This window comes from Podarcis bocagei (genome assembly GCF_964188305.1).
Source record: "Podarcis bocagei genome assembly, chromosome: 8".
NCBI lineage: Eukaryota > Metazoa > Chordata > Lepidosauria > Squamata > Lacertidae > Podarcis > Podarcis bocagei.
In genome coordinates, this window is record NC_138133.1 from 71,065,594 (window position 1) to 71,082,611 (window position 17,018).

The window sequence follows — 17,018 nt, forward strand, 5'->3', positions numbered from 1 at the left end:
AATATATCCTCTTTTCAGACCACAGCCAAATGCAGGATCTTGTGGTGGCTTCCCCTGGATGAGATGACAGGGATAGGGGGAAGAAAAGAATGTGTTTGTCTCCATAGCAGGAGAGGAAGGGGGTGCAGTGAGAAACAGAAGACCAAAGGAAGAGGTTCTTGAAAATAGGAATTTATTATATTAAGACTGCACACATATTTAAACCACACACTTCCTCAAGGGCAATGAGTATTCACGTGTGTTATTCTCTACTATGTTGGAGTAAGCAAGACAGTCTCTGTTCTTGCTTTTATGTTGTTTATAGGGTTGATTTCCTTGTGATGGCAGCTATTTGGATGCAGTTTAAAATATGTACGTCTGTGCTGAGTTCCACTTTTAACCAAGTTGTCTCGTTTTCCAAAAGCAGGATTGGGCAACCGGTCCCCTTAAGGGTTGTGTGGGACCCTCGGCCTAATTTTATGTTGGTGGCAAGGAGAGAAAAATGGAGAGATAGGAGTGGCAGAGAGAGGGAGAGAGAAAGAGAACACACAAGAAAAGGCAGTGGCAGAAAGATATAGAAAATGTAATCTCCCCACCTACCTCTGGCCCCACTCACCTTGGTTTGTAGCACCCAACAGATTACCCCTGGGGGAATGTGGCTCTTGACAGGCAAAAAGTTTCCCACCTTTGTCCTAAACCATAGTTTACACTAAGCACACTTTATCTGTCTTTGGCTATAATGAGGAAGTGCAGTTAGCTGAAAATGGAATGAAACCTTTTGATTCTCACAGCCATGTCGCCCAGGTTCATTCTTGTGCTAAACTATTCTTTATGTTACACCCAGAAGCAGTAGCGGTGTTTGTGCTATGCCTCCTGTTTACTTCAGCTGCTGTAAGAATCTAAAATATCAAGCAATTTGAAACTACTGGGTAGAAGACTAGATACATTATGTCTTATAATACAGTTCTTCCTTGAATGCATTTTGTGGGGAACACTTTCAAAAAGCTTCACTTTTGACACATACTTTTTTTTTAAGAGAGAGAGAAAGGAAACAAATAATAGCCTTTCCTTTTCCTGACTTTGTAACATTTTAAGGTGTCAAGTTATTTTTGGCATGTACCTTCTTTTTGGATCAGTGCTTATTCAGCCAATATAGTAGCGTAGACTGCAAAATGCCCCCTTGCGTGTTTTTAAACTTCCCTATGCAGAGGAAATTAGCATATCAGGGAGAAGAGTCCAGCTTAGTCTTCTTTGTGACATGCTCTTTTTCATATGCAGAGATTTATTATTTTGTTAAAGGCACATTCAGACATTCAACCTCTCCTGCTTGTGGAACTGTACAATCCCGGAACACCTTTATTGCTTGATTATACTGAATGTGTAACTGCTCAGATTTTAATCTGTCCTTGGAAGATGTAAACCACTGATGTTATAAATGTTTCTAAGCAATGCTTACTGAATTATTAGGGATTCCTCTTAGGCTGGTAAAAAAAAAAAAAATTCAAGCATTTTATTGGCTATTTTTGCCTCCATTAACCTCCTGACTTCTGTATAAACAGTACTTGAGGGTTACCTCACTTGTTTGTCCAGTTACTTGAAAGGTTAGCAAAAAGTGGATATCTGCTCGACCTCTCTTATCCTCATTAGCAGATTCTAATTGTTCCCAAAGAGATCAACTTTTGCCCTTGTTTGCCCTTGTCAAATTGGACTTGTTGTGGTTTTTACAAAAGGAGGCTTGAAACTAAAATAGCACACTCAGTTGGAAAATATTTAAGGGAATGTTGTGTAGAGCTACTAATAAATATTTCTGTTACATGATGCACCACCAATTCTGAATCACAGGGTGATAGATGAAAATTCAGAAACCGTGTTCCTTGTTTGTTTTCCCTTGTGTGTATTTATTTCAGTTTCTATCTTTCCCCACCACTGGGGCCTGGAAACAGTAATAATAATTTAACAAGGTACAGTACAATCAGCAGAATGAAACTTCAAGTTAATGCAATATTATATTAAAATACCTAAATCATAGATTTAAAATTGTTGGAAAGAACCCTGAGGATCATCTAGTCCATCCTGTAGGATTGTGCAGGAATGTGCAGCAGTCCCATTCAGTGATCGAACCTGCAACCTTAGTGTTATCAACCCCATGCTCTAACCAACTGAACTGTCCAGACCCCATATATTTGAACACTTCCCATTAAAAGCCTCTTTCACAACTGGAAACTCTTCAGTCTTTTGTGGAAAATGTACTCATGTCTGATTTTGACAAACCTTTAGCTCTTTTCCACATAATAATTATGCTTAAATATAACCCTTTTTGGCCTTGTCCGTTTGGGCCTTCAAAGCTGTTTACAATAAAATTACATTTTAGAGTGCATCAGAAGATTATACTTGATGCAAACGATGGACCGGTTTACATATAGCAATAAGCCATGGCTTAAGTGTTAAGTGTGGTCTTTCTGAACATCAAACTTCAGCCCGGGATACTATGTGTTGTTTGCTAGCAACAAACCACTAGGTGAAGCAATGATTTGTTGTTGGCTTATGAACCACAGCTTGTTTTAACTATGTTTTGGTGTTAGGTTCAAACCTAGCAGCCTTGGTTAACCATGGTGTGTTTCATCACCCCATCCCAAGCTACCAAGGCATTAGCAGCCAGAAAACAAACCAAGCTTTGGCAAAACAAGCTGTTGTTTGTTTGCCCATTTGTGAGGTAAAACATAGCTTATGTGTGAATGCATTTGGATTGGTTTCCATATGTATGACCAAATCACAAGAATCTATGTTAGATTTTGAAGGAATGATAGGAATACCAATAAGTTAAATATAGGTAATGTTCAAGTATATGCATGCCATAAAGTAGGCCAGAACGAAATGCAACAGGCCCCAAATATTAACTGACTATTGCTAATATTGCAATGGTATTCTTATTTGAAGAGATGGATATACTAGTACTGTTGCTTTGTTTGAAAATCAGAGCTAGTAATAAGGAAAGCAGATTACTGTGATACCTTCCTAGCACACTCGTATGCTGACTCTCTAACATTACGTTGGCTTTGGAGCTATATATTGCCCACTTATTTTTGAGTAAAAAAATTGAGATGTTTAATATGTATATGTGTGTGTGGGGGTATATATAAGGTATATAAGAGCATAAGCTGTCTATGTTAGGTTGTCTATGCTCTTGATTCCTCTTTTGAAAGAACAAATCATAACATAAAGATAAATCCAGCAGCAAATGTCACCATGTGTGTTGGCAATGACCAGCTAACCTTTACCACAATAAGATGAAAGAATAGCCCATACTCCCATGATGTTTTAACATTAGTCCTCAAACTTTTTATTTCCCAACAGCCCAAATAACAGACAGCTCTGCTACATATACCGAAAGTGAGTTCAGGTTAGTTTGGTACAAGTGGTACAGATAGGTGCTCTGATATTAGTTGGATAGGAAAATGCAAGTGCAACTAGGTGCTGCGGAAGGACTTATGATCTGTTCTGCTGGGTCAGACCAAAGGCCTGTCTAGTCTATCATCCTGTTTTCACAGTGGTCAACCAGATGGCTGTAGGAAACCTTCAAGCAGGACCTCAGCACAGGACCATTCTCCTCAGGGGTGATTCACAACATCTAAAGCCCTAAATGACTTGAGACCTGGGTAACTTCTGAACTGCCTCCATAGGCAAGTTCCTCTAAATATGCTTTATTTGGCATCTGATTCTTTACTCCACATTTCTCAGACAACAGTGGTGTGGTGGCCAGTGACAAGGAGCAGAGCCTTCTTGTGGCACCTACACTGGGAATCCATGTGCGATTGTATGTGGACAGAGCAATCCTAGGTATAGGAAGCTGGTGGAATGTATACCACTTTAAATTAAGCTGGCGAAAGTTACCACATTACAAACTCTATTCAGGTGTGCTGGCAGAGGGAAAACAAGCCTTTATGTTTGACATAAGCCACACTTTTTCTCCAGTGTAATTTCTGTTGGGTTGCTAGGTCACATGACTGAGCTGAAAGAGGTTTGCAATAGCTGGAAGCCTCTCCTTCTCCTGCCACACCTCAGGAACATTGTTTTTGGGGGACTTACAGCAGCATAAGCCTTTGCAGTACTACTGGCTGAGCCAGGGTGAAGGACTTATGCGAGCTCATCCCCAGCTCTGCTGTGACAGCCCAAGATCTGCCTATTGCAAAGTTATTCACCCTGGTGGATCTTGGGTTAGGACTGCACTGTTAGTTAGAACCTGGTCATTTTCTCTTCCCCTTCGTTTTGTCATGCATTTATTTAAAAGCATTAATAAACCACTTCATATTTGAAAAATATATTACGTGTTGTACAACCTAAAAACAATACAGCAGTGGCAAAAAAGCATATAAGACAAATAAAAACTGGGATACAGGGAATCCAACCAAAGAAAAACACAGTCAGTCCAATTTTAGGTATCAGAAAAAGCCTAGGCAAAATGATTTCCTATTGTTGTGTCCTTTTATTAATTTGCAGCTTTATAAATGTCTGCTTTGGTTGTTTAACTTATTTTTAAGCTTCTTCTGTTGATTGCAGTTTTCCTATGATTGCTGTTTTATATGTTACAGACATATATGACCATTTTAGGGCACAATCCTAACCTTCTGATGCTGATGGCTGGTGTTTGTGTAGAGATTGTATTCAATGCTAGTCCTACTCAGATCAGACCCATAGAAATAACCAGAACCAACTCATGTCCATTTGATAGGTCTACTCTGAATAGAATCAGCATTGGCTACAACCCCTGGTGTATCTCTGCTGACCTCCACTGATGGAGACGAGGTCCCCTGGTGGGGGGCGGGGGGCTCCATTGTGACAGAGGCAGCAGCCTCTAGCTGGTGGCAACAGGCATAAAGCTTGATCAGCAGCACCATGGATCCCTCACAGTTGTTGCAGTGAGAAGGAAGAAAGAGACACCACAACAACTTCTGGCAAGCTGGCAGGACTTTGAATGTGGTGGTGGATTAGCTGCATTGCTCATCCCTAGCAGTGGCGTAGCGTGGGGGGTGCAGGGGGGGCCGGCCGCACTGGGCGCAACATCTGGGGGTTAGGGTTAGGGGGCGCAAATCCACGGGTTAGGGGGCGCAAATCCACGGGTTAGGGGGCGCAAATTACTTGCCTTGCCCCGGGTGCTGACAACCCACGCTACGCCACTGATCCCTAGCCCTACATAGGACTGAACTTGTCACCTTGAAATCTTCTTTAAATAGGTGGATATAAAATAAATGCCTGGCGTGCTCTGGTCCATGGGGTCATGAAGAGTCGGACACGACTAAACAACTAAACAAAAAATAATAATAAAAGAAATGAAAGAAAGAAATTAAAATGGAATAGAAAAAGTGATTTCTTCCTTGTAGAAGATGAGAGGAGTGGAGGAAGCTAATAATTTCAAGACCCGTTCATGTAACGCTAAACCATAGTTTAGTGTTCTATCTATGGGCAACCTGTGCATGGAGTGTGATGCAGTCCAACTAGAGCTGCTCAGTGTGGTTTGTAGGTTTTCAGTTCCTTTCCATGGTGGTTGGACAAGCCTCTTGAAAACAGCATAGGTGAAACATTGCCATTGCTGCTCTGTCACAACACTGCCATATAACACTATATATTAATTTTAATAAATAATAATTAAATGATAAAACATTACACTGCTACAACATTTGAATTGCTTGGTTTGTAGCATAGTAGTGTCAGCCCACATATCTCGAGCCTGTCTTTTCCAGCATAATGTTAGGGCAGTGTGGTGGTCACAGTGTCTCATTTTCCAACCTATTAATGAACCCACAGGATTTGGCTTTAAATCTATGCTTCCAACTTCTGAGTCAGTCATGGAAACAGAATTTCTCTCACAAAGGTTTGGAGCTGCTGGAAAATGATCTTATCCGGATTTTTTTTTTTTTTTTTTTTTGGGCGGCGGGGGTGGGGGAGAAAACCTAGTAGAGTATTACCTTGAGACCCTTTTCATTGTACTCTGTATTCTGAATCATAGTTTCATGATGTTTGATATACAGAACAAGGACTGGTGAATGATAAATGTCTAACCGGCATTTCACTACCAGCCTATGTTGATAAGGCTTACTAAATTCCAGATCAGTTCCTTCCTTGCATCTAGATTTAACAGAGAGACGGAGCGCCAATAATCTGAACTTTCCTACCCTAACACACAAAATGTGTTTCGTAATAAAATGTGTCACTTTGCCTTTGTAAAGAAGGGCTGGTATCATGCCTCCCCCCCACCCAACTCCTTTTGGGCTTCATTCAAATGAATTCTGGCTGCTGCTTTTAGATTTCTTCTTTGAGATCATGCATGTGGAATCATTAGCATTATTATTTCAACAGTAGTAGAGCAGCACATCAGCAGTCAGTGAGGGGGGAGGAGGGGGGAGATTACATTATCCATTCAGAATAATTTCCCGCTATAATATAAATGTTACCCAGGACAGAGCTTTGAAATGGATACTGATTCTTTAAATTCTTTCCTGTCTGTTTCAGGAAATAGTAAGATCTTGTTGATAATGAAGTACAATGTGTCTAAAGTTCACTTCTAAACACTTGGCTCTTTTCTGTGAAAGTCATCTGCATTCCCTTTATAATTCTAAGCCACCAGAGATATGCCTAATCTTGGAGATCTGATCCAGCGCTATCATTCAGAAAAATCCTTGATAATAATTCCGCCATTCAGATCTATGAAAGCACTAAAGCTTTGCAGCTTCTGTCGTCTTCTGCTTCTTCTTTCTTTTGCTTTTTTTTTTTAAGTCCCGAGGCTGGGGAATAAGGCCTTGGCTTATGGGTTTGGAGATTTAGTTGTTTGCAAATAAAATGATTATTACTATTATTATTCAAGTTCTTAATCAATGCAAGCAAATGGCATCTGTTTGTTATCATCCTTTCTCCAGAAGACAAAGGCTCCAGTCCCTATGGTGTTGACTGCTGGCCCCAAGTGGCTGCTGGATGTGACTTGGCAAGGAGTGGAAGACAACAAAAACAACTGCATTGTGTACAGCAAAGGTAAACACAAGCTGATTTTCCCTTCCACTTTCTTTGCAAGGAATTAAAGCGGTGCTGATGAAACGTGCCTGTTGCATAACAGGTGGCAAATGCAGGTTACAAAGGCGGGCCTGTGGTTCTCATTTCTCTTCTTCTGATCTAAGAAGCATTATTCCATTTTTTTCACCTGAAAAAATAGTTTTTCTCCATTATGCATTAAATGAGTGTGAAGCAGAGGCATACTATTACCACTTAAGATTCAAACGGATAAAGCACTTAAGGAAAAAAAGCAAAGAGCTTTCTTATACTCGATGCATTGTATTATATAAAATGTTGATGCCATTGTAAGCCCTTGCCCAATTTACCTGCCCTTTAAGCCACTGTCCAAAGTATGTCCTAGGCTTTACAGACTTGTTCAAAGACTTGTAGGAATGTAGCATCTCTCTGATTCCCCCACCCCTTAGTTTCTTGCTGCATTGTATCACAAGCCTCTTTTGAAGTTTCTTTGAGCTTTGAAAGTTCATTAAGTAGTTCATTAACCTGCAGTTCTAACCTGATTTAAATCCAAAATGTTGTGCTCGTATCCCCTACCTCGTGAAAAGTGTGCGAACCTTGATGTTTTTGAAAATGTTGTGGAAAAATAACATTTATTTTCTGAAAGATAATTGTAAGAAATTTTATTGTTGTCATTATTTTGGAATCTTGACAGTGATTAAGTGTTGAAGGCAGCTAGATTTGGATCACAGTGTGTAAACAAACAAAAAGGTTCTTTGCTCATTAACGACATCATGATGCTATTTAAAATGCATGGCAATTACTACTTTCCAACTTTCCACTGTAGTGATTCCCAAAATGATACGCTAGGATCCACAGTGGTCACAAGAGTATTGTGTGTGGGTTACCATGTGGCCAGAGATTATAGCTGCAACCCTGGACACCAGTAGGTTGCTGAAATCCCATTAACTGCACAGGACTGAAGTTGTTGTGTCATAAAGGTAAAGGTAAAGGGACCCCTGACTGTTAGGTCTACTCGCAGATGACCCTGGGATTGCGGCGCTCATCTCGCTTTACTGGCTAATACGGTGCAATAGGCAGGCATCTGCACTCTCAAGCTAGGACTTTGGTTCACAGGAGGATTTAGAGCAAAGGCAAAACTTAAGTTCTGTACAGATAAAAGTATAGAACCTGTATAGATAAAAGTTTGGTCACCACTCCTTATTAGACTGAACGTCACCCCAGCTCCTATCAGTGTTCCTTTGATCAATAGCTAGAGGCCTGAGCTTTTTTTTAAAAAAAGGTACAAAATTAAACTTGCAATGCTGAATTGGTACTAAAGATCTATGATACCTGACTGCTCAGTCAAGAAATTGTGAATACAGCTGCTGTGCCCCATTAGCATAGTCAATGTTGTATTTATCCCTCCTCCATTTAGTCTTTCCAACTAAGCTCAGGTTTCAAATTCTATAAATCCCCAGTCTCACTGCTTTGTGATTGCTTCAGAAATTGCACAGTTCTACAGCAATTTATTTTAGGTTTTTTTTATTCCTTACCAAACAGACCCACTGAGATGAAAGATTTGTTTGCTGCGACAACCTAGTGACCATTTTGCATACAACCAGAAAGGCAAATAAGCACCCATATCACTATATTAACATACAAAACACTAATCATAACATCAAAGGCTACTAAAACTTACTAGAAACAATTACAACTTGTTCCTATAATCATTGCAATTTGTACACTTATAAGAGGATTGCCTTTAAACTGCTACAAGCCTTTGAAAATTGAAACACTGAAAACAGAGAATTTGCATGTTTAAAAATGAGTAGTTGCACACTAAGGTCTTATGCATTCTTCCTTTTATAATTACAAAACACCAATAAATTAATTTTGTAACCTGAAAATACCTGATTTAGTTAAGGAAAAACCTTGAGCCAAAATGGGAATGAATCTGCATCATTTTAAAGTGTAGTGTGACTCATTGCTCTAGCAGCAGAAAACAGCACAGTATTTTGATGTTTGCGTACAGTAACATTTTTCATATGCGTGAGAAATTGCAATTTATTTTGAAAGGTATTAAGGACTGTTTATATGGAAACTTTGCAGCAGTTACCCAAAGTACAACTTCAGCCTAGAGATACATCAGGAACAGAAATCCAGGATGTTCATAGTGGAAAGTTTTCTCTGACAGTCTCTTACACTTCTTTTTTATTCTTATAGACTTCTTACATGTTTCTTTCCACCCCCACCTCACACCTTCTTGTATTCTCTCAGTTTTCTGGAAGGTGCAATGCCTGAGCTATGGGGAAGATTTGTAAGCGCTGATCCTGCTACAGAACTACTTGTTTAAATTCAGATCCGATAGTAACGTTTTCTTGAAGAGGAGCCAATTTGCATCATTGTGTATGTATGCTGAAATGTGGCAGTTTAGCCCAACAGCAGATGAGGTGGTAAAATTGTTCCCGAACTGTACCACTTTAGACTGAAGATTGTGCTTTGTGTTGTTAAATGATGAACATAAAAATAACCTTTATTCACACGTAGGAAAGCAAACTATTTTAGACCTCTCTATTCTAACATCTAATTTACTGTATGCAGATTGCTTTTAATATGGAGAAGGGTGTGGTCTGACATGATAAAATCATGTACTACATATAAGGTTGAATTATTCAAGGAAATTCTATGGTTTCAGTGCATGTCTAGGGACTCATTTTCCATCAATACACAATTTCTCCATGCTATCAAAATTCCTTGGGGATGTCAGCTAGTATTGGCATACTAATATATTAGTATATATTGAAAAACAGGATTCTGGGGTTCACATAGACAGAAATTCACTACCATAGGATATGATGATGGACATTACTTTAGATGGTTTTAGGAAGCGGTTGGACAAATCCATGAGGGGCTACACTTGTTATTGGTTATTGGTCATGAACCAGGAGGTTGCATAAAACAGGGAGAGTTATTGCATGCATATTTATGAATTATTTAAAATACTTCCAGGCTACCCAGCCTTCAGCAGGTTCCAGGGCAGTATGCATAAAACATAAACTTAGAAATTCCTGGTAGATCCTGGCTGGTCACTGCGGGAAACAGTATACTGTGCTAGATTAGATACTGTGCTAGATTAGATGGAACTTTGGTTCACACCACATGCTGTCGAATCCACATTTTCACACACTCTCAGCCCCAGACATGGTGTGTTCCACAGGAAAGTGTTGAGCTGCTGCAGCCTCCCTTACCTGGGTTGCCAGTGGCAGGTTCTGGTGAATCATAAGTGAATCAGCTGAAGGATTTTTGCCACCTCAGGATGCATGCTTCCTGTACTCCAGTGACATTTCATCTGCTATGTTCAGATGGTTTATTTTAGGTGTTGAAGGAAAAATAACAGTTGCAATAACTTCATCATTTTTTTCAACACAGTCTTTATTTTTTTATTTTTTAAGTTAGTTTCATGTGCCCACTTTGGGCAAATATAATTGCTTATCTCATGCCTCAAAATTTACACAAAATAAGATATCTTATTGGGGCTGTAACAGCTTCAAGATGACATAACATATTTGTTTTTCCAGCTGAAAAAATATAACTCCTTACTTTTCATAAAATGATATTATCTATACGGTGGTACCTCGGGTTACATACGCTTCAGGTTACATGCGCTTCAGGTTACAGACTCCGCTAACCCAGAAATAGTACCTCGGGTTAAGAACTTTGCTTTGGGATGAGAACAGAAATCGCTTGGCAGCGGTGGGAGGCCCCATTAGCTAAAGTGGTGCTTCAGGTTAAGAACAGTTTCAGGTTAAGAATGGACCTCCGGAACGAATTAAGTTCTTAACCCGAGGTACCACTGTATTAAAAGATTGGTGTGCAACTCGTTGATTGAGTACTTTTGTGAAAATAGTCGTCAGATCAAAATTAAATAATCCTACTAGGCACTGCTACAAATGCCAATGAAGGTTATGTGTGCATTGGATTTGTCCTGAATTTCTATTAGGAAAGGTGTTTCCCCCCAAATTCTTGGTTGCTATTGGATAAATACCTTCAACTGTTAGAATGTACTGCATTGATAGAGTAGCCAAAAGGCGCAGGGGACTGGATAAGCTAGAATGTATAATGTATATTAACCCTCAGTGGGTGTTTTAGCTGATCTCTGCCCCTTTGAAAACCTTTCAGTAATATTTGCTTGGTGTTAGATAGCATGGCATGTGAAGATATAGGCTCCTTTAGCCTGTCTTTATGCTGATGAAAGCATATTCTTTCACTCTCCTGATGGTTAGTGATAGCTTAAGCAACTTGGATCCTTATTTTCTGTGCATCTGTTTAAACCAATACTGAAGCATCATGGATAAGCAAATTTGGAAAGAGCCATATGATATTTGCTGTTCTCCCTTTTGGTTATCCATTATGGTTATTCATTATGCTAACTACAACTTTAACTGTGGTCAGAGCTAACCACAGTTTTTGCTTAACGCAGGACCTAAAAGCAGGTCCAAAATGTGGTTTGAGGCCTTGGAACCATGGTTAGCCCTAACTGTGGATAGCATCATGGTTGTTTTTACAGCTAACTGTAGCTAGGCACTGTGAGGGAGATTTGTATTCTGGAAGAGATGGAAAGGGCAATAGGACATGCGATCTTGTGACCCACTCCTGGCTTGCTTAACTGTGGTTAAGCAAATTGGCAGCATCATATATGAATGAGCTCTTTAGTGTTAGTTTGTTGTGGTTGAATTAGCCTGTTGTGGCTGCAGAAATATATAGAAATAATAAAATAACTAGAATATAAGTGTGATAAAATATATTTGGATAGCTGTATTTTACTACCAGGAGAAAGATAGAGCTATGCTCCATTGATAGAGTGTAGCACTAAGGTACCTACCAGTCTTGGATTGGGAGTGATCTAAACAGAGAAGTGATGGTGGCAGAATTGGACAGGACACATACTTGTCAGCTAGCTGCTCACTTGAGTGCAGTATATACTCAGACTAAGAAAATGGCAAATTGAATAGCTGCTATTAAACAAAATCTGAGCTGTTAATTATTACTCTTAGATGAAGAGTGCAATTGATTAAGAGTGCAAGGCAGGCCTTAAATGAAGGGGAAAAGAAACTAGTTACCGAACAAAACTGTGCACATTGAAATGAATCTGTGGGCAAGCACACATTATGTGTATCTTACCTAAATCAGGGGTGTGAATGTGTGTGTGTGTGTGTGTATGTATATATATATATATATATATATATATATATATGTGTGTGTGTGTGTGTGTTATTGGCAAGAGAGGGGGCCTATAAAAATATTTAGCAGTGGGAATTATAAAATCATAAGGCGATTAAGTTAGCTAGTTGTGAAATTCTAATATTGCTTTTTAAATGACTTCAGGATATAGGAGGTGCTAAGGTTATTATCTGTTATCAGGAATACAGCAGAATTGTACGACTGGATAATAACTAAACAACTGACACAATGTAAAATTACATTATCAGTGTGTTAAAACAAAATTGCGCCCTAAAGGAGTCTACATGCCAGCTCAGAGCTGCAGTGTAATTATGCTTAACTCTGATAATTAAAATACAATGGAGATCAACAGAATCATTTTCATTAAGAAAATTATTAATGATGGTGGTATAACAGTAATTGATTGCAGAGCACCACAGGATAACTCCATGCAGTAAAAACCAACATGTTTAATATATGTCTGAGACCATTGCAGTGTGGTGTGTAAGGCTGAGGATGTTTGAAATTAAGATAGAACTGGTGAGATAAACTTGCATTCAAAACTAAAGATCATAAAATGGCTGTTTTTAAAACTATTTAAAAAAATTTAAAATCCCAGTTTTAAAAAACCAAAACAAAACAGGAATGACTACCCTGTGAACTGTAAAATAAATAAATAAATAAATAGCTGTTTGCTGCATCAATTACACAGCCGAAGTAGGCAGCACAAATATTTCTCAAGCCTCCTGTCATTTCTTTTTATGTTCCACATTGGTTGTTTTTACACTTATGATCATGATTTACTGATATTATTTTATTTTCTATCTGGCCTCACCAAGTAGTTTATGTCCTTAGTTATTATTGAGATGATGCAGAAGAAAGCATTTGCGCTTCTCCCACTCCTTTTCAATGCATGCTTAATGAAATGTGAGTGGATAATTCTATATAAATAATAATTGATAATTGGCTCAGGAGTAGCAATTTATGTTTGGCCTCACATGCTTTAGAAAGGTGCTTAAATCTTCTCTCCCTGAAACCTGCTATCTATGCATGCTTCAGCTTTTTAAGCACAAACTTCAATATTTGTTTGGAATGGGGGGATACTCTTTTCCCTTCTGCTTCTTCTTTTTGTTTACTAATAAAAGTAATAATAATAATAACAATAACAATATCGTTTAACTTGTAAGCAATGCTTTTGAAGGTTCCTACTTGTTTTTATTATTGCGCAATGCTTACAGTACAGGTTAGTGCTATCTAAACAGACTCAAATGAATGATAGTAATAGGTAAAGGTGAAAAGGTAAAGGACCCCTGGATGGTTAAGTCCAGTCAAAGGTGACTAAGAGGTGTGGCACTCATCTCGCTTTCAGGCCGAGGGAGCCAGTGTTTGTCATAGACAGATTTCCAGGTCATGTGGCCAGCAAGACTAAACCGCTTCTGCCGCAACGGGACACCGTGACGAGTGCCAGAGTGCACAGAAATGCCATTTACCTTCCTGATGCAGCGGTATGATCGTAATACCACCTTCCCGACCTGGTGGTGCTATTTTCTGGAGATACCCCTTCTCTCTGAAGTGCCAGTAGGTCCAGCCCAAGACATTCTGACACCTGAGACAAACCACAAAATGCTCCTCCCTGCCACAAATGAAGACGAGGGAATGAAGCTCTACATTAGGAACTGGGTTGCGGGAAGTGGACATTTATATCAGGAACAGGAGGCATGCAAAGATTTACATGTGGTGCATTTCTTGGAGGTTGGATCTGCTGCCTCTGTGGATCCTGATGCCCAAGATGGTTGCCTCACCTTGCCTCATGGGAGGGCCAGCCCTGACTGCTAGCATCTGGTATGTGTATTTAACAGGAACTTGAGAAACAATTCTGTACCTTGTCTTTAGAAAATCCTTTTATTTAAATAGGTGTCTAGCTTGTTGGGCAGATTCATTTTTCTAACTCTGCTCTTCCATATTTTAATTATATTTTAAATTTAATTTGAACTGGCTGCTGTTTGTTATCAAGGGACACGGATGGCGCTGTGGTCTGAACCACTGAGCTTCTTGGGCTTGCCGAACGGAAGGTTGGTGGTTCAAATACCTGCAATGGAGTGAGCTCCTGCTGCTCTGTCCCAGCTCCTGCCAACCTAGCAGTTCAAAAGCATGCCAGTGCAAATAGATAAATAGGTACCACTGTAGCAGGAAGGTAAATGGTGTTTCCATGTGCTCTGGCTTCTGCCACGGTGTTCCGTTGCACCAGAAGCAGTTTAGTCATGCTGGCCACAGGACACGGAAAGCTGTCTGTGGACAAATGCTGGTTCCCTCAGCCTGAAAGCGAGATGAGCGCCTCAACCCCATAGTCGCCTTTGACCATCCAGGGGTCCTTTACCTTTTTAAGCCTTTATTTGTTATCTATTTCAAACTGGTTTTTAGATTACCTTATTGTGATTTTGCTTATTTGTTCATGTATTTTTATTGTGAAAATAATAATAATAATAATAATAATAATAATAATAGCAGTAGTAGTAGTTAGCCTAATAATAACAATAATAGTTATTGTATTTGACAAACGTTCTTCTAGCTGAGTGACCCAAGGTGATTTACCTTTTACTGTTTTTAGCCACATTGGACATCTTTAAAGGAAAGGCAGGATGCAAATGCAAGAAATAAATAATAGTAAACATTTGGCTTACTTAAAGTTACATCTTAATCAGAAGGAATTTCTTTTAAAACTGTTTTTACTGACAGATATCTGTTATCCATTCTAAATGGCAAACCAACTCAAATGAGCTTTTTTTAGAGAGAGACAGGGAGCAATCCAAAGAAAATGGTGCCTGTTTCCAGGCCACTAAAATGAATGGGAGTTGTAGAAAGGTTGGTAGATGACACTCAGAGTGTGACTTGTTAGACAATAGACAGCTATAATGAAGCTTAGCCACTTCTAGTACTGCCAACTAACATTGACTTTTTGGTAACTTATTGCTGAGCTGCACGGAGCCAGCCCAGCCATGAGGGAGGTACAGCCTCTGCTTCAGGTGGCAGAAGCCCTCCAGCTGGCATGCCTGTGAGTCCCCTGCTTGCCCTGCCACCTCTGCCAGTGGTGGAGAAGTGCCGCAACCAGCGGTGCCAATTTTGGGCAAGATCGCTCATATGATTTTGGATGCTGCTTCTCTGCAGAGGTCCAGCACCGAGGGCCTTCTGGTGGTTCCCTCGCTGCGAGAAGTGAGGTTACAGGGAACCAGGCAGAGGACCTTCTCGGTAGTGGCACCCGCCCTGTGGAACGCCCTCCTGTCAAGGAAATAAACAACTATCTGACTTTTAGAAGACATCTGAAGGCAGCCCTGTTTAGGGAAGTTTTAAATGTCTGACGCTGTATTGCTTTTAATATTCGGTTGGAAGCTGCCCAGAGTGGCTGGGGAAACCCAGCCAGATGGGTGGGGTATAAATAAATTATTATTATTATTATTATTATTATTATTATTATTATTATTATTGCCAGTGGCAGATGGGGCGGGGGATGGGGCGGCAGTCTTGCCGGTTGGGCTGGTTATTGCCAGTTCCCCCACACCCCTATACCACCTCCCACACAGTTTTGGGGGAGCAGATTTTTGGGGACTCCAGGGAGGGGGGCTGCAGGAGAAAGGGAGAATGGGCAAAAATCGTTTTGCCCTCTTCCTGCCAGTGGGAGTGTCCCAATATCAGAAATTTCTTAAATTTTGCTTTTCAGGCCCTGAGTCTATTGAAGTCTTTGGGACCGAGGAAACCATCATTCTCACAAACGCGTTGCTTCACAGAGATGTTTCTACTTTTGTCTTCTGTGCAAAGCTAAAAGGGGGAGGGGGCAGCACAAATTTGCTGAGCCACACATTTGAAGTTGTCGACAACCCCATACACAAGAACACAGAAGAAAATATATATGCACTCTGTCCTGTCAAAAGGCTTTCACCTTATCTTGAGAGACTGTCAGGGCAGGAACATCATGGAATGGACAGGAGTCTATTAAATTAATAAGCTGCAGGATGGTGTCTGGAGAGTTATGATGCTCCATAAATCCAGTTTGATCATGGTGGACAAGGTTTAAATCTGCAGACTTCTAATACACATCCACTTTTTGGATTGAATTTGAAGTTTTGTGCTGGAGACACAGAGATAGTCTTGCAGCTTGTGAATTAAGATTTATCTTCTTTTTCCCCCCTCATAGCTTTTTTTTATTTTAAAAAAACAGGGATTGACAAAAATGAAAGTACCTTAGGGATCCTGGCAAATGTTACTGCTTGAAACGAAAGAGCTGTTGTCAAGGTGAAACCATGACCTAGATGCCTAATATCAAACCTTGGTCATTCTTTTCAAACAGCCCCATCAGAACAGAGAGCAAAAGGTCTATATGAAATGAAACAAGGATGAATTTAGCCACAGCCTCTCTTATAGTGATTCCTGTCAAATGCTCCTGCCCTGAGTTTATGACACGAGGGGAAATGAACATTGGCAGGTGTACTTTGTAAGAAATAAAAAAAAAAGGGGGGGAATCTGGGAATTTATTCTTCCCTGATTATAGAAACTCCTATTTTATGAAAGCTGTTTCTGCAGTACACGACTACTGTGTTGCTTGCCCTCCAGATACTCAGCCTGGTTTTCATAATTAAGAAAAGAACTTTGTCATAATATTTATAGTGATTACTAGTTCCCAAGGAAGATTAATGGGAAATGTTAAAAAGCAACCTGGGTGTTGGACGTGAACAGCTAAATGAATGCATGGAACAAAACATTTAAATCCCCCTTGTACACATGTGGTCTCTAGCTGATTACAGATCTTCAAGGGAGGAAAGGAAATT

General features: G+C 39.8%; 1 protein-coding gene across 10 annotated transcripts in view; it reads left to right on the forward strand.

Moving 5' to 3' along the window:
* ZFPM2 (zinc finger protein, FOG family member 2) overlaps positions 1-17,018 on the forward strand; it is a 455,323-nt gene that overhangs the window by 315,531 nt on the left and 122,774 nt on the right. For all 10 annotated transcript variants that reach the window (XM_081204396.1, XM_081204398.1, XM_081204395.1 and 7 more), the window contains one exon: positions 6,891-7,002. In XM_081204396.1, the coding sequence (XP_081060522.1) occupies positions 6,891-7,002 (112 nt within the window). The remainder of the gene's footprint in view (positions 1-6,890; positions 7,003-17,018) is intronic.